This window comes from Myotis myotis, unplaced genomic scaffold, assembly GCF_014108235.1.
Source record: "Myotis myotis isolate mMyoMyo1 unplaced genomic scaffold, mMyoMyo1.p scaffold_m19_p_41, whole genome shotgun sequence".
In the NCBI taxonomy this organism is placed as follows: domain Eukaryota; kingdom Metazoa; phylum Chordata; class Mammalia; order Chiroptera; family Vespertilionidae; genus Myotis; species Myotis myotis.
Window position 1 is genome coordinate 519,825 of NW_023416348.1, and position 17,540 is coordinate 537,364.

Sequence of the window (17,540 nt, forward strand, 5' to 3'; positions counted from 1 at the left end):
CCCCGCCCCGTCCCCCCCAGAGCCATGTCAGCTCCAGTGGTGACGCCCCTCCCTCCCGCGGTCCCTCTTCACCAGCCCCAGTCCCTCCCCCAACCCATCCCCAGTGTTGGTTCTCTCTCCCTGGCACCTCGGTGACCCTGACAGAGACATCTGTCCCTCACTCCCTCCCGTCTCAGGAGGACCCAGGGGGTCCCCAGTGAACGCACCCCTGCCCGGCCCGCATGTCTTCAGGACTGACTGTCACTCTTCGCCCCTCCCCGGTGCGTTCCAGGCACGGCGCAGCTGCCCCACCGCCCTCAGGCCTCCATCAGCTGGAGGTAGGAAGTCAAAGCTCGGTGCTCTGTGGGCCCAACGGCTTGGACCAGGGAGCTCTGGGGAGGAGCGGGTTTTCTCTTTTTTGTTAACTCTCACCGAGGACACTCTTCCATTGATTCTTAAGGAGCGTGGAAGGGAGGGGGAGAGACAGAGAGAAACATGGATGTGAGAGAAACACATCAAGTGGTTGCCTCCTGCACGTGCCCCGACCAGGGCCCAGGGCCGGGGAGGAGCCTGCAACCAAGGTGTGTGCCCTTGACCAGAATGGAACCCAGAGCCCATTGGTCCGCAGGCCGACGCTCTACCCACTGAGCTCAACGGGCCCGGGCGAGAGGAGCAGTCTCTATCCTTGCTCGCTGCCTCCCCGGACTCCCGGCTGCAGGGGCACAAGACGTGGGGGCAGGGCCTACACCCTCAGTTCACAGACGACAGGAGCTCAGCGAGGGGGCGGGCTTGTCCAGGGCACACAGCTCACAGCTGGCACCTGGGTCAAGCCCAGTCCCCGCCAGGCCCCTTCCCCACTCTCCGCCTCTCCTTCACCTCCCCCTCCCGCCGCCTCTCTGGGCTTCCTGCGGCGCCCTGCCCGCCCGCCTCCCCCACGGATGAGCAGGACTCTGGGGCGAGGGGCCTGGGAGGCAGCCGCAAGCGACACCCTCGCTGGCCCGTTCCAGGGCCCAGTCACCAGGAGGCGTGCCACAACGGACACTGTGCTTTGTCCCCAGGTGGCAGATGTGACCGGCCTTCTCCAACCTCTCCACTGCCGTTTCCTTCATCACGGGGGCCAGTGCTGACAGGCCCTGCTGCCGGCACAAAGCGCCTCGCTCCACTGGAAAGCCCTGGGGCGCTGTGCTCTGTCCTGGAACACGGGGTGCTTGAGCCACACACCTTAGGCTCTGCATTCACCCCTTCCCCACCTCCCGCCCCAAACGCCGGCGCTGGCCTCTGGAAGCCGACCGTGTCTACACTGCAGCGACTGCCCTGCCCCACAGGCACCCACACTCCTCCCTGAGAGGCAGGCTCAGTGGGACCCACCCTCCAGGCCCAGCTCCTGGACCAGGAGCCTCCGTGAGGCCACTGGGCGGGTCCCTCTCCCGGCAGGAGGCGTCTCCGGGGCCCACGGGGAGCACCATCTGGCCCGGTCAGTGTGGCTCAAGGGCTGAGCCTCCACCATGGACCAGGAGGTCAGGGTTCGAGTCCCTCTCAGGGCGCACGTCCGGGTTGGGGACTCCATCCCAGTGGGGCGCGCAGGAGGCAGCCGATCAATGACTCTAATCATTGATGTTTCTCTCTCTCTCTCCCTTCCTCTCTGAAATCAATAAAAATATATTTAAATAAAAATAAAATAAAATAAAATGGTGGTAAAATACACATAACATAAAATCTACCATCTTGCCGGGCCAGCGTGGCTCAGTGGTTGAACATCGACCCATGAACCTGGAGGTCAGGGTTCCATTCCTGGTCAGGGCACAGGCCCAGATTGCGGGCTCCATCCCCAGTGTGGGGCGTGCAGGAGGCAGCCGACCCGTGATTCTCTCTCCTCGTTGATGTGTCTGTCTCTCCCTCTCCCGTCCTCTCTGACATCAATAAAGATGTATTTTGCCGAAACCGGTTTGGCTCAGTGGATAGAGCGTCGGCCTGCGGACTGAGAGGTCCCAGGTTCGATTCCGGTCAGGGGCATGTACCTGGGTTGCGGGCACATCCCCAGTGGGAGATGTGCGGGAGGCAGCTGATCGATGTTTCTCTCTGTCGATGTTTCTAACTCTCTATCTCTCTCCCTTCCTCTCTGTAAAAAATCAATAAAATATATTTAAAAAAAAAAAACAAACCATTCTCTAAAAAAAATAAATAAATAAAAATAAAGATGTATTTTTAAAATGAGAGGAGCATCGTTTGACGGTGGCGAATTCACTTCAGTGTTGGGCCAAGCCAGTCACAGCGCAGTCAGACGTGAGCGCCTGGGGCACAACCACAGCAGCAAGGCTGGTTGAGGGTGTCCAACAGGGTGAGAGGCACCACTGGCCGCTGGTAAAACAGAGCTGGGTCAAGTGGAGGCGAAGCCCACCCTGCCCCCCAAGGCCCTCAGCCTCAGCCAATAGCACGCAGGGCCAGGGCGTGGCCCCACAGGCCCAAATCCCAGGGTGGCGTCGCTGGCTCTGCTGGCCCTGGCCACCCCTGATAAGTCGCTGGTCACTATGGATGGGCTCTCCTCGGTCAGCTGCCCATGCCTGTCCACTCGGTGGTGGGGAAGGCTCCGTGGGGCCTGGGCACCTGCGGGTTTAATAATGCACACCCCCCCCCCCCCCGCCCTGGCCGGTCTGGCTCAGTGGATAGAGTGTTGGCCTGAGGACCGAAGGGTCTCAAGTTCAATTGTGGTCAAGGGCATGTACCTTGGTTGCAGGCTCCTCCCAGCCCAGGCCCTGGTCGGGGTGCATGCAGAAGGCAACCAAAAAAAATACAAATAAAGCCCCCACCTCGGTCTGAGGGGGGCTGCTGCAGGGAGGGGCCTGAGAGGAAGGTCAAGGTCTGAGCTGAAGGCCAAGGCCTGGGAGCCCCAAGCTTGAGGATACTGAGGGCTGGAGGGGTGTTGGGGGAACGGTCCTGCCCCCACCCCCTGGGCTGAGACCTGCCCGCACCCCTTCTCCTAACTAGGCTCCTGGGTCTTGGAGCTTGGGGAGTCGGTTGGAGCGGGGTGTGTGGGGGGACCCAGGCGCTTCCCCTCATCAGTCAGGGCCTGAGCTTCCCTGTCCTGGCCTCCGTGGCGCCTGGGACTCTCCTCAGGGAGCCTGTGAGCACAGGGCTCTGTGGGCGCCTCTGGTTCCAGGCTCGGGTCAGCCCAGCCCTGTCCCCAAGGGGCACAGGAGGGGGTGCGTGGCAGGGCATGGTGTGTGCCCGCTCCCTGCCAGGCACACATTCCACTTCTCCCGGGAAGCTCCCTCCGGGTGCCCAGGGCCCAGCCCGGCAGGGCAGGTCCCTAATCACTGGCTGCTAATTGCCTCCTCGGAGCAGCTGGGGGGCCTCCCCTGGGCCCCAGCTTGTTATTGGAAGGAACCTGATTCCCCCAGTTTGGCAGAGTTCTGACTTGGGCTTTGAATGTGGAGTTTGGAGCTTTTGTCATTCAAAACATGCCTCTGGGACCCTTCCCCTCCCCACCTGGGAGTCTGTGCTTGTTCAATAAATCTCCACCTTTGCTGTGCAAACACAAAACAAAAAACAGAAAACACGCCTCCCTCCCTCCCAGCTTCTGTAAACAACCCACCAGGCACCCCCCATCCTCCGCTGGGGCCCCTGACCTGAGGGCACCCCAACACCACCCCGGCCCCAAGGGTTGGGCTGAGGGCTGGGAGGCTCGGGGCTGCCGGGCACCGGGGGTCTTCCCTTCTTTCCTGAGGCTGCGCTGGGGTCCAGCTTATTCACCACGAAGTGCGGGCGGGAAGGGCACAGCTCCCGCCTTTCAGCAGCTTCCCAGCCCTGCCACCCCCACCTGCTCTCCGCGCCTGTGGCTTGTTCTGTAAAAGGGGGCAGGCAACCTGGGGTCACTTGTGTTTGTTTTTTTTCTTTTTTAAAAGAGTCTCCCTGTGATGAGGACACAGCCGAGCCGCCTCCCACGCGGGTTGCGGTGCAGGGCCTCCCGGGCGGCCGCAGGCCGTGGCTTCCTCCACGAGCATCGCAGCATCGCAGCATCGCAGCATCGCGTCTGGGTGGAGTGCAGACCAGTCCGCGCTGCGTGGCTGTGCCACCGCCTCTGACCTGTCACCGTGGATGGACCCGTGTCTCCGCTTCCTCGTTGTCAGTGAAGCAGCTGGGAATGTCCGTGCACAGGCCTCCGGGCGAGCTTTCCTTTCTCCTGGGTAGAAACCTCGGCGTGGACCTGCGGGGTCACGGGGTATGTTCAAGAACCTACCGCCGGGCCGGCCTCGCTCAGGGGCTGAGCACCGACCTATGAGCCAGGAGGTCACGGTTCCATTCCCCGTCAGGGCACATGCCAGGGTTGCGGGCTCGGGCCCCAGTGGGGGACGTGCAGGAGGCAGCCGATCCATGATTCTCTCTCATCACTGATGTTTCTCTCTCTCTCTCTCTCCCTCTCAATTTAAAAAACTAAAAAAAAAGAAAAGAAAAAGAAAAGAAACGACCAAACTGTTTTCCAAAGTGGTCTCGGCCTTTGCCACCCGCCCTGTGTTCTTGCCCACAGAGCACAACCAGACACTGTCCCAGTGTGTGTCCTTGTTCGTGGTTGGTTACCCCGCAGCCCCCGTGGGACGTGGGCAGGAGGTGGACAGGCTCCCAGCCGTCTCTGGCCAAGTCCCTCCTCCTTCAGGGAACTTCCTTGGTTGTTATGCCCCTGAAGTCTCCTGCCGTGTTCATTCCTTTCCCGCTGTGGAAGCTGGAGCGCGGTGGTCCCCAGCCACCCATGCTTCCTGGTAGTCATGTGCTTCCACACTGACTCTGGGCTTGGCCATGTGACTTGTTCTGGCCAATAAAAAATCAGCAAGTGGCCTGGCCAGCGTGGCTCAGTGGTTGTCAACCTATGAACCAGGTGGTCATGATGTGATTCCGGCCAAGGGCACAGGCCCGGGTTGTGGGCTCGATCCCCAGTGTGGGGCGTGCAGGAGGAAGCCGATCCATGATTCACTCTCATCGTTGATGTTTCTCTCTCCCTCCCTCTCCCTTCCTCTCTGACATCAATAAAAAATATTTTTTTAAATGAGCAAATGTGAGAGAAGTGGAGGTTTGATTCATTCATGCACATCGGGCCTTGCTCTCCATGGACCCTGGCTGCCATGCTGGGAGGAAGCCCACGGCCGACAGAGGGCATCCATGGCAGCTGCGAGGGGGAGCCCCTTGGAGCGGCCCCCACCTGAGCCTCCAGGAACTGGGGCGTAGACAAGTCTCAGCAGGGGCAGCGGCTGTTCCACTGCTCTGGCCCCTCAAAGAGGACTGTCCAGCCAGCCCGGAGAACGGGGGAAGTAAGACACCACTGCGGTCCAAGCCCCTGTACACAGCAGCAGGCAGCAGACATGCGCGTGGGCGTCTCATTCCTCTGGGGTTCACTGGCGTAACTGCAGCCCCACCCGCCTCCCGCCCTGTCCAATCCTCCTGGGAGCCAACCAGCCCCCCAGGCCTGCCTGTCTCCTCCCCCCGTGCTCCCTCCACTGGGCGTCAGGAGCTTAGGACTTTAGTGACGCCTGGCAGGGTCCTCGGGGCACCTCTGGGGCCTCAGCTCCCCATTGGACAAGGGGTGCCGAGTGCGGTAAGGCTCCCCAGGGAGCTGACCCCCACGCAGACAGCACTGGATCCTCAGATCCTCAGTGGCTCCAGGGCATGTGCTTGGGGGTAGGTGGGGCGGTCCCTAAAGTGGAGATGAGGGCAGACTCGGGGCGCGGTGACACTGGGGTGTGCAGCAGCGGGTCACTGTGGAAAGCTAGGTTCCCACCGTGCCTGTGGCCAGCTCCTCAGGCCGCTTAGGACTTAGTGTCTGCATCTGTAAAATGGGCCCATAGATCGCACCCCGGGCCTGGCCAGCACTTAGGAGCCTCACAAACGTGCACCTGGGGAGGCGGGGCCGGGGGGGGGGGGGCGGCCCTGGGTGGGGCTCTTAGGCCGCTTGCATCAGCAGCAGGCCCCGCGGGGCGGCCGGGTGGGTGGCATTCCAGGCAGAGGAACAGCCAGTGCGAAGGCCTGTTTCCGGGGAAGGTGGGGCTGTGCAGAGGGCTGGGGGGTGGGGGGGCACCAGCGGGGGCACTGAGCCTGCAGGCGCGGGGTGGGGGGTTGGGGGGAGGCTGAGGCCAGGGGGAGGTCGGGAGGGGGTTTGTGGCTGTCTCCCCGAAACTGAAGCTCCCCTCGGCCTCTTCCGCTCCGGAGAGCTGCCCTCCCCACCCTGTGCCCTGCGGGGGCCAGAGGACTTCCCCGGGGGCCACCGGGGAAGCGGGGTGTGGGAGCAGGAAACCCGCGGGCTTCCCGCCCCGCCCCCTCCCCGCCGCGGGACTTCTGATTGGCTGATGGAAAGGCTGCTGGAAGCGGGCTGAGGGGTGCGCGCAGGTCTGGGGCCGGTGGTGGCTGTTTCCCGGGGGAGAGGGCGTGGCGAGCAGGGGGGCTGTTCCGGCGCAGACCCAGCCCGTGGACCCGGCGCCGGGCCAGGCCCGCACCCTCGCGGGGCCGTGACTCACCGCGGGTGCGAGGACGCGCGCGGCCGCCAGGGGGCGGTGTCGGCCCGCGCTGGGCGGCGGGAGCCGGTGGGGCGGGGCGGGGGCTCCTGCGCTGGGGAAACTGAGGCCGCCCCCACCCGGCTCACGCGGGATCCGATAAAGGGGCGCCTCGCCAAGCCCTGGACCCTCCCGTCCCACACCTGCTCCGGCCCTTGCCGGGGAGTCCCGCCTCCCGGCACCTGTTTCCCTCCCGCCACCTGAGCGGTGGTCGGAGGGCGCAGGGCCTTGGGAAGGCGGAGTGCCTGCGGCTGCCGACTTCCCCTCCTGCCACCGAGGCCCAGGCGGCGGGTCTGGCCTCTCCCCACGAAGATGGTCTGTGGTCCTGGGCTGGGGAGGAGGATGGGGGGCAGGTCCTGGGCTGGGGAGGAGGATGGGGGGCGGGTCCTGGGCTGGGGAGGAGGATGGGGGGCGGGTCCTGGGCTGGGAAGAGGGATGGGGGGCAGGTCCTGGGCTGGGGAGGAGGATGGGGGGCAGGTCCTGGGCTGGGAAGGGGGATGGGGGCAGGTCCTAGGCTGGGAAGGGGGATGGGGGGCAGGTCCTGGGCTGGGGAGGGGGATGGGGGCAGGTGCTGGGCTGGGAAGGGGGATGGGGGGCAGGTGCTGGGCTGGGAAGGGGGTTGGGGGACAGGTGCTGGACTGGGAAGGGGGGATGGGGGCAGGTCCTGGGATGGGAAGGGGGATGGGGGGCAGGTCCTGGGCTGGGCCACCGCTGAGCACCCCCTCCCAGTGTCCCCTTGGGTTCAGGGTTCAGGATTCCCGGAGCGGCCTCTGACCCAGCCGGGATGAATCATGGGTTCCCTGCCCTGCCCAGGGCACCCCTTGCTCCAGCACCGCCCACACCCCCAGGCTGACCAGGCCTGCCGGCCCTGCTCCCGCCTCCCCAGCCTGATGACTCCCCCACTTAGCCATCAGCTTTTATGGGCACCTGTTCTCCTGTAGGGACAGGTGGGCCCCCTCGGGGGGCTGACCCAGGAGGAACCCTCAGGAGCAGGGACACTGCTCCCCAGCTCCTTTAGGCAGGTGACCCTGAAATGAGGCCATGCAGACCTGGGGGGGGGGGGGGGGGGGGGCGGGCAGGCAGAGGGAACAGCAAGCACAGGCCCGAGGCCTAAGGCCAAGTTCCCAATGAACGTGAAGGGTCTGGCCTTAAGGCTAAGAGATGGGCAGGCAGCAGGTCTGAGCAGAGGAAGGGCCAAACTGATGGGTTTTGCCTGGACCCCTCAGGCTGCAGGCGGGGGGGGGGGGGGGGGGGGGGGGGAGAGTCCAGGGCAGCCCGGGCCTGGGAGGTGGATGGAGCAGTGACAGCGGGGTGAGGGCATTTGGACACAGAGCCTTCCGGACTCCATTTGAGGGGCACAGGTGCCTCCTCTCCTGCCCACTCACCCCGGGTCCTCAGAACAGGCTCAGGGGCCAGTTTGTTGACTAAATTAATGGGTGAGGCTGCTCAGAGTGCTGGCTGACCCTGACTTCCCTGTCGGGGATGGAGGGACCCACCCACCTGCAGCTGACCCCCGTCCTGAGAGTGGCGGTGATGCTAGGGGACCTCACCAACTTGCACAAAGTGGTCTGAAACTCCAGGAGCTCAGGAACTCCCGACACCAAAGCCTTCCCTCAGGACGGGCGCAGCTCATAGGTTCCACCTCCGTGTGCAAAGCCATCTCTTCTTCCAGCCTCAGTTTCCCTACCTGTAAAGTGAGCTGACAGTCTGACCTACCGCGCTGGGAAAGCCAGTGAAGCAATGACCTCGAGGCAGCATTTTGCCAATGGGAACTGCCTCTATAAAAACCCACCTTAATTACACAAATAATATGTGAATATGTGTCCTTCATCGAAGGTTTAGAATAAAAACTCCCAGGATCCCTCCCTCCTCTTGCTGACTCTCCCCCCAGGGGCACTGCTGTCAACAGGCCAGTGGGTGGCTTATAGCATTTATAAGACAATATGGATGCTTTTCCTTTTAACATGTTCATGTTGAAATATTTAAAAACTAGAGGCCCGGTGCATGAAATTCATGCACGGATAGAGTCCCTAGGCGGGGCCGGCAATCAGGGCCAATCAGGGCCTTCCTTCCCCCTGCTGCCAGCTGCCAGCCAGGGCCTTCCTTCGTCCTGCGCCACCCCCTGGTAGTCAGCGCACGTCATAGCAAGCGGTTGACCTCGAGGTCAGCTGAACTCCCGAGGGACAATTTGCATATTATCCTTTTATTACATAGGATGAATCCCAGCAGCTCAGGCACGAAGGCCAGCCCTTGTGGGCACAGCAGGTCCCTAGAGAACTCCTTGGGTGGGCGGCTCTCTGGGGCAGGCGCCATTCTCGTCTGCACCTGACAGACTGGAAGTGCCAGCTCTCTGACCTTGACCTTGATGGTGGCTGCATAAAACCTGTACATGCATGTCCCGCAGCTGCCATGTCATTTCCCTCATAAACCTGGACCTGCTGAGCAGGAAGGGGACATTATAATCCTGCTGGGAGGACAGGGTCTGCCCCAGGTGGATACTCGAATGAGTTAGGGCATTTTTAAAAAGAGAATTTTGCCCAGCCGGTGTGGCTCAGTGGTTGAATGTCGACCCAGGAGGTCATGGTTTGATTCCTGGTTGGGGCACATACCCGGGTTGTGGGCTCAATCCCCAGTGTGGGGTGTGCAGGGGGCAGCCAATCAATGATTCTCTCTCATTATTGATGTTTCTATCTCTCCCTCTCCCTTCCTCTCTGAAATCAATGAAATATATATTTTAAAAAATAAAAAAAAATTTACCAGCTCCTTTAATGAGACAGTCCGAGTCCTCAAGCACAGCTGGGTTCAGGGATCCTACAAGAACCCAGAGTTCCATGGAGACTGCCTCCCTTGGGTGGGGGGTGCAGAGGGCAGGTGAGGGGGTGGTGCCAAGACTTCAGGCTCACACAGTCCCCTCAGAAAGGCTTGCTGCTGAGGGACCAGATCCCACCGGGAAGGTGCGTCTGGTTACCTTCTGCACTTCCTTTGGACGGCCACCCAGCTGGCTTCCGGGTTTCACTAGTAAAAGCACAGCGCGAGCCCTGGCCAGGGCTGGGTTGGCTGGGCATCCTCTCCTGCACCAGGAGGTGGCCAGTCTGATTCCAGTCAAGGGCACGTGCCCAGGTTGCGGGCTCGATCCCCAGGAGGGGGCATACAGGAGGCAGCCGATTGGTGTTACTATGCTCTCAAATTGATGTTTCTCTCTTGTTCCTTCTCTCTCTCTAAAAATCAATAAACTATTATCAAAATAAAACCAAAACACAGCTTGACCCTACCTCCTTGGTAGCCACCTGAGTTCTCTGCAAAGGTTTAATTTTGAAATAGTAATAAAACATAAAATCAGAGTGTACCCAGAGGTCAGAGTGGGACCATCCAGTTTGCAGCTCCGTGGAACCATAAAGGACACACTCAGGGGGCAGACTCAGTGAGCACCAAAGCCCCACTGAAGCAAGTCTTGCCCCAGAGGGGTGTCTCCAGCACAGAAGTTCTCCCACTGCAGACACAGCTGATTCTCATAGCCAATTGGCCTGGAGGTCAATTCCTCCCAGTGATACCTACAACAATCAAGGCTTAACTACAACAAGACTGTGCACAAAGCCCACAAGGGGGTGCACCAAGAGTGTCCTCCTCAGGTAATTGGGGAGGCTGAACCACTGGGCCCTAGAGGACACGTAGCACAGAAAACCACTTTATCAACACAGGGAAGCATAAAAAAATGCGGAGACAAAGAAAAAGGACACAAATGACAGAAATGGAGGAAAGCAAACTACTGGATATAGAGTTCAAAACTACACTTTTAAGGTTTTTCTTTTTCTTATTATTAATTAAATTTTTATTGTTCAGATTATTACATTTGTTCCTCTTTTTTCCTCCCATAACTCCCCTCCACCCAGTTCCCACCCCACCCTCCTCCCTCACTCCCCACCCACTGTCCTTATCCATAGGTGCACGATTTTTGTCCAGTCTCTTCCCGCATCCCCCTCACCCCTTTCCCCCCCAAGAATAGCCAGTCCACTCCCTTTCCATGCCCCTGATTCTATTATAATCACCAGTTCATTCTTTTCATCAGATTATTCACTTGATTTTCAGATTCACTTGCTGATAGATGTGTATTTGTTGTTCATAATTTGTATCTTTACCTTTTTCTTCTTCTTCCTCTTCTTAAAGGATACCTTTCAGGATTTCATATAATACTGGTTTGGTGGTGATGAACTAATTTAGCTTTTTCAAGAACTTTCTAGAAACTGCTGATAAACTTAATGAGACCTACAAGAAATCTAATGAGACCCTCGAGGTTGTGATAAAGGACCAACTTGAAATTAAGCATACACTGACTGAAATAAAGAATATTATACAGACTCCCAACAGCATACTAGAGCAGCCGTGGGCAAGCTACGGCCCGCGGGCTGGATCCGGCCCGTTTGAAATGAATAAAACTAAAAAAAAAAAAAAAAAAAAGACCGTACCCTTTTATGTAATGATGTTTACTTTGAATTTATATTAGTTCACACAAACACTCCATCCATGCTTTTGTTTCGGCCCTCCAGTCCAGTTTAAGAACCCATTGTGGCCCTCCAGTCAAAAAGTTTGCCCACCCCTGGACTAGAGGATCACAAGAATCAAGTCAACGATTTGAAATACGAAGAAGCAAAAAACACCCAACTGGAAAAGCAAAATGAAAAAAGAATCCAAAAATACGAAGATAGTGTAAGGAGCCTCTGGGACAGCTTCAAGCATACCAACATCTGAATTATAGGGGTGCCAGAAGAAGAGAGAGAGCAAGATATTGAAAACCTATTTGAAGAAATAATGACAGTAAACTTCCCCTACCTGGTGAAAGAAACAGACTTACAAGTTCAGGAAGTGCAGAGAACCCCAACCAAAAGGAATCCAAAGAGGACCACACCAAGACACATCATAATTAAAATGCCAAGAGCAAAAGACAAAGAGAGAATCTTAAAAGCAGCAAGAGAAAGACAGTCAGTTACCTACAAGGGAGTACCCATACGACTGTCAGCTGACTTCTCAACAGAAACTTTGCAGGCCAGAAGGGAGTGGCAAGAAATATTCAAAGTGATAAAGAGCTTCACACATAAGAAAAAGCTAAAGGAGTTCATCACCACCAAACCAGTTTTATATGAAATGCTGAAAGGTATCCTTTAAGAAGAGGAAGAAGAAGAAAAAGGTAAAGATACAAATTATGAACAACAAATACACATCTATCAGCAAGTGAATCTGAAAATCAAGTGAATAATCTGATGAACAGAATGAACTGGTGATTATAATAGAATCAGGGGCATAGAAAGGGAGTGGACTGACTATTCTCTGGGGCAGGGGGAAGGGGTGTGGGGGATGCAGGAAGAGACTGAACAAAAATCGTGCACCTATGGATGAGGACAATGTGGGGGGGGGGTGAGGGAGGAGGGTGGAGTGGGAACTAGGTGGAGGGGAGTTATGGGGGGAAAAAGAGTAACAAATGTAATAATCTGAACAATAAAGATTTAATTAATAAAAAACAAAACAAAACAACATAAAATCAAGGCCGCCCTGGCTAGTGGGATCAGCTGCCTCCTGCACGCACGACCGGGAATCCAACCGTGCCTCCTGGTTCCTAGGGTGACGCTCAAGCACTGAGCCGCTCTGCTGGGCTATTTTTTGTGTCTGAAATAATTCAGACTTCCAAAGGCTTCCTGCTTCAAGTCCTCAGGAGCTCCTTGCCCTGTGATTCACCCCATTGGACCTTTGCAGCCTCCCTCCGCCCCTCCCAGACCTTTGCTCCCTCCAGCTGGGTTCCTCCCCCTCCCCCCCAGAATGCCTTTCCCTTCCCCACCTGGTCTTTCTGACTAAGTCCACTTCCTCGGCAAGCTCCTAAGCCAGTGGTTCTCAACCTTGGCTGCACATTAGAATCACCTGGGAATCTTTTTAAAATCCTGATTTCTGGGCCCCCTCCTCCGGAAATTCTGTTTCTTTGTTCTGGGGTGGGGCCACAACATCAGTAAGAAAGAAACAGAATTTCCGGAGGAGGGGGCCCAGATATCAGGATTTTAAAAAGATTCCCAGGTGATTCTAATGTGCAGCCAAGGTTGAGAACCACTGTCCTAAGCAGTAGAGAAATGGGGTCAGATATGACTTTTAGAAAGGGGCTTCTGGGAACCCCAGCAAGGAGGGCATGGAGGCGCGGAGAGAGAGCTGCCTGGAAGCCAGCTGTATGCCAGGCACCCACAGCTGATGCCCTTTCACCCTCATTCCACTGCTGCCATGGAGACGCCTGAGGCCTCCACTCCAGTCCTTGTCTTCTTGGGGCCGAGGCAGCAGGGCGGCTGCAGGCCTGAGCCACCAGCTCCCCAGGCTGTCTCCCAGGACCTGGGGCTCCCAGAGGCCAAAGGTCAGCCCCAGAACCACCATTCCTTCGGACCCCATCCTACGCAGAGACACCCGGGACAGGGGAGGGGAGTGGGATAGGGAACGGGAGCTGAGGGAGGGGAGGAGGTCAAGGCTGAGGCCAGGCAAAGTGGAACCCAGATCCAGGCAAGTCATTAAGTGCTCCCCGGAGTGCGGCTGCCGCCTGCGACCCAGCTCCTGTGCATCTGGCTGCCATGGGCCCCCGGAGGCATGGGAGGGCCTGCAAGGCCACACCGCACTGAGGCCAGGCAGGGCTTTGGGTGCGTCTCCGCGTGACCTGTGCGGTGCCCCAAACCTCGGGCCCCTTGTGGGGAAGCTGGGGCCCAACCCAGCACACGTCTGAAGAAAAGCAGGGGAAGCGCCTGGCTTGCGTCCTGGCTGCTGCTGGTTAGGAGGCCACCCTCTGTGAGCCCCAATTTCATCGCTCCCAGCACTACCGAATGTGAACATGGCACACAGTAGGAGCTCACAAATTGCTGTCTGCACCCGTTCGTCCATTCCCTGGGAGCGTCCTCGGCGCCCCCAGCCTGAACCCGAGCCTCTGACCCCGAGGGCCCTACCCCAGCAGGCAGAGGCCCTTAGGGGTCACAGCTCCCGCCTCCTGACCCCTCCGCGTACTGATGTCTTCCCAAGGTCACAGGGTCATTGCAAAGGGGACCTAGACTGCGACTCATGGGGCGACCAGGAAAGTCCCGGTCGATGGACCCGGGGCGTCCACGCGTGCGCCGCCCCGCAGGCAGGAGCCGCTGCCCGGGGCCTCCCCTCCCCGCGGCTCGGTTTCCCGAAGCCCCGCCCCGCCCCGCGCGCCCTCAAGTTTCTCCCAACTTTTCAGCAGGTCCCGCCGGGCGCCCCGCCCCCCGCTGATGACGTAACAATGGTGCAGCGCGACGGCCAATGGGCGGCGGCGGGGGCCGGCAGGGCGGGCCAATGGCGGCGGCGGACGGCCCCGCGGTCCTGCCCGGCCCGGGCCGCACTGCGCCGCCCGCCGCCCGCCGCCCGCCCGCCGCCCGCGCCCGCGCCCGCGCCCGCACCGCCTCCCGGCGTTGGGACGGACCGCGGGGCCCGGAGAGCGGCTGCGGCGGGCGGGCGGCGGCAGCTCCCCGTCTGTCCGTCCGTCCTGGGACCTTCGCCTCCGCACTCCCCGCGCAAGCCTGCGGCCACCGCCCCCACGGTGAGTCCCCCGCCGCCCTCCCTGCCCGCAGCCCCTGCGCCGGGCGCTCCCCCCGGGCCGCCGCCCCCCTCACGCCCCCTGGACACACGCACACGCAGGTGCCGCCTTCGCTGCGCCAGCCGCCGGCCCGCAGCACCGGCCTCGCCCCCGGCGGGGTCCCCGCGTCCCCGGGAGGGGACCGGGAGGAGCTGGCGCACGGCCCGGGACGCGCCCCTGGGCTCTCTTCAGCCCCACCCCCCACTCACCCAGCCGCGGCCGTGACTCAATGCCCGGTGACGTGGGGCGGCCCAACTTTACGTAACCCGCCCGGCGCCCCACGCTGCCCACACAGGGTCCACCTGGGGCGCAGAGGCCCAGGCGTGGGGGGTGTCTAGTCGCAGTGCCCCCCAAAGGGCGCTGGGCCTGCAGGCCGCCCCCACCGTGCCCATCTCCGTAACTTAGTTCCCGGACCTTTTTGACTTTTGATCTTGGACTTAGCCCTGGGAGAAAGCAGTGGGGACCTTGGGCCGGGGTCAAAGGCTCAGGTGGAGGCTGGGGGCGCAGAGGGCAAGGTCAGGGCTCAGGCTGGGCCCCCTCAGGGGTTGGGACACCCCATGTATGGAAAGAGCCCCAAATGGGAGGCAGGAGATCCGGGCTGGAGGTTTGGCTCTGCCATGGCTTGCTGGCTGGTCCTTGCCTAGCCTGCCCCTTGCTGGAGAATGGCTGACAGCACCTGCTTCCCCTAGTGGCTGGGAGTGCACCCCAGGCTCTAGTTGACTTCACCCTCCAGCCCCCTCCCAGGAGCCAGGGGTGTGGACACCCTGCAGACATCATGTTTGGGTGGAAGGTAGCGTCCCGCCTCCCCGCAAACTCACCCTGCTGGGCTCGTGGCCTGCATTCCCCTCTTCCTTACAGATGAAGGCGCAGTGACAGACCCGCGTCTGCTAGGGGATCCCGTGCAGGAACCAGGTAGGTCTGAGTCCAGAGCTCTGCCCCTGCCCTGCCTGGGGGTAGACTCTAGGGGTCAGGGGTCAGAGGACAGGTCAAGGTTAGGACAGGGATTTGTTCTACAGAAAGGACTGGGCTACAGAAAGAGTTTGGCTCCTCTTGAGATGTGGGTCAACTTTCCTACCCGCCACCTGGCCTTTTCTCTGTTGGGGGTGGATGTGCCTGGCCCAGGGGGGCAGGCACTCTCCCCGTGGGGTCCCTGGGCTGGGGGGAGGGTAAGGTTTTACTGTGATCATGGGGGTGGGAGGAGCTGCGGGCAGAGGTAGGTCTCCTAGAGATGCCAGAGAACGAGGGGATTTCAGGTGAGGCGCAGCTGGAGCAAGGAGGTGGGAGGTGGCTGGGGTCTGGAGGGAAGGGAGCTGTGAGCAGTGCCTTGAAGGGCCGGTGAGGCTGGAGGTGGGTACAGTGTCGGCCCTGTGAGGGGTGAGCAGATCCCCTCGTAGGCCCTCCGGTTTCCCCCGGCCGTGGGGACAGGGGCCCAGGCGCCTCACCGTGTCCCCTCTGCCTGTAGGTGGTTGGCCGCGGAGCCCATGCCCTGAGGCCGGCGTGGCCCCTGCCAGCATGCCGTGGGACGCACAGCGGCCCGGGGGAGCGGACGGCGCCAGCGCAGCGCGCCTGCGGGCGCAGAAGCAGTGCCGCAAGTCCTCCTTTGCCTTCTACCAGGCGGTGCGCGACCAGCTGCCCGTGTGGCTGCTGGAGGACATGCGCGCCAGCGAGGCCTTCCACTGGGACGAGCGCGGGCTCGCCACCGCCTACTCGCCGTCCGAGGCGCTGCTCTACGCGCTGGTGCACGACCACCAGGCCTACGCGCACTACCTGCTGGCCACCTTCCCCCGGCGCGCGCTCGCGCCGCCCAGCGCCGGCTTCCGCTGCTGCGCCGCGCCCGGGCCGCACGTGGCGCTGGCCGTGCGCTACAACCGCGTGGGCATCCTGCGCCGCGTCCTGCGCACCGTGCGGGACTTCCCGGCCGAGGAGCGCGCGCGCCTGCTGGACCGCCGGGGCTGCGGCCGCGTCGAGGGCGGGGGCACGGCGCTGCACGTGGCCTGCGAACTGGCGCGGCCCGAGTGCCTCTTCCTGCTGCTCGGCCACGGGGCCTCGCCCGGCCTGCGCGATGGCGGGGGCCTCACGCCGCTTGAGCTGCTGCTGCGCCACCTGGGCCTCGATTCCGGGGCCGCCCCTGCCCCCGGGGCGTCCGCTGCGCCCGGGGAGGCGCGCCAGCGCCACCTGCTGCTGCTGCTGGACCTGCTGGTGCTGTACACGCCCGCGGCCGCCCGCCTGGCCCGCTGCGAGCTGCTGGGCGACCGGCCGCGCTGGCAGCGGCTGCTGGGCGAAGACAAGTTCCAGTGGCTGGCGGGCCTGGCGCCGCCCTCGCTCTTCGTGCGCGCCATGCAGGTGCTGGTCACCGCCATCTCGCCCTGCCGCTTCCCCGAGGCCCTGGATGAGCTGCCGCTGCCGCCCTTCCTGCAGCCGCTGGACCTCACGGGCAAGGGCTAGCCCCGGGCGCCCTGGGACTGGACGTGGGAGAGCACTATTTTCGGAGGTTGTACTGGCACTTTACATACACTGACCGCTGTACGTTAGACTCTGCCTCGTCTGTCCCATCGTGGGGCCGGGAGGGTGGCAGCTGGGCTCCAAGCCGCAGGTTTTCTGAGTCTGGCTGGGCTCAGTGCGTGACCTCCCTGCGCAGAGCGGGGTTGAGGGATCAGTGGCTCCCAAGAGCAGGCCTTGACCTCAGCTCACTGCCCAGCCTGAGGAAGGTGAGGGCCAACCTTCCACCCTCATCTCTCGATTCTAGAACCTCCTGGAAGGTTATCCCTCTGGGAGTGACCGCTAAGCTGAGCCGGGCTGTGGACTGACAGCAGGGGGCTGGGTCTGGAGGGCGAGGAGGCCAGGAAGGCTGCTACAGGGGGAGGTGTGCCCCAAGCTGGTCCTCCCTATCCCATTGGCACCTGCCCCCTCCCACACTGGGTGTCACTGTGACTTCCCCACCAAACCTGGTCTCCCCAGGCCTGGCCTCGTGCTGTCACCCCCTTTTTTTCTCCCTGAGGATGAGCAGGCACCCAGCCTGGGCTCCTGGCCCAGCTCCACCCCCTCAGGTGGGTTGGCTGTGCCTTGACCCGCCCTCAGTCCCCCAAGGTGGGCCTCCCAGGGGGTGTTAGGTGGTGCCCAGGGTGGTGTGGCTGCATCGCCCAGTGGCAGCCTGCGATGTGGTACCTCCCCTCTCACCCACAGGCGTCAGTCCCCAGTGAGGCTTGTGGAGGCCGTGCCCAGCCAGTAGAGCTGGTTTCCGCAGGCAGGTTCTCAAGGTGCAGACTGGCCAGCAGATCTGTCACAGCCTTTCAGGGAAAGGGGCCCTGGCGGAAAAGCGGGGTCCATGCCCAGGCGCCTTGGACCAGGAGCACAGCCAGGCTGCAGGGCTCAGGAATTCTGGGCCGTGAAATTCAACCCGGGGGTGGCAGCCACGGTGT

The 17,540-nt window shown here is 61.1% G+C and overlaps 1 protein-coding gene across 1 annotated transcript; it reads left to right on the forward strand.

Annotated features, from left to right (window-relative positions):
• The first annotated feature begins 13,881 nt into the window (after positions 1 to 13,881).
• On the forward strand, positions 13,882 to 16,647 carry ANKRD9 (ankyrin repeat domain 9). The gene is made up of 3 exons (XM_036306518.1): positions 13,882 to 14,085; positions 14,980 to 15,033; positions 15,584 to 16,647. Exon 3 carries the CDS (start codon positions 15,634 to 15,636, stop codon positions 16,564 to 16,566), a length of 933 nt encoding a protein of 310 aa, XP_036162411.1. The 5' UTR covers positions 13,882 to 14,085; positions 14,980 to 15,033; positions 15,584 to 15,633; the 3' UTR covers positions 16,567 to 16,647.
• Positions 16,648 to 17,540: the final 893 nt, after the last annotated feature.

Excerpts from the sequence above, each read along its gene's own strand:
- ANKRD9 (XM_036306518.1), top strand. The coding sequence starts at position 15,634 with ATGCCGTGGGACGCACAGCGGCCCGGGGGAGCGGACGGCGCCAGCGCA.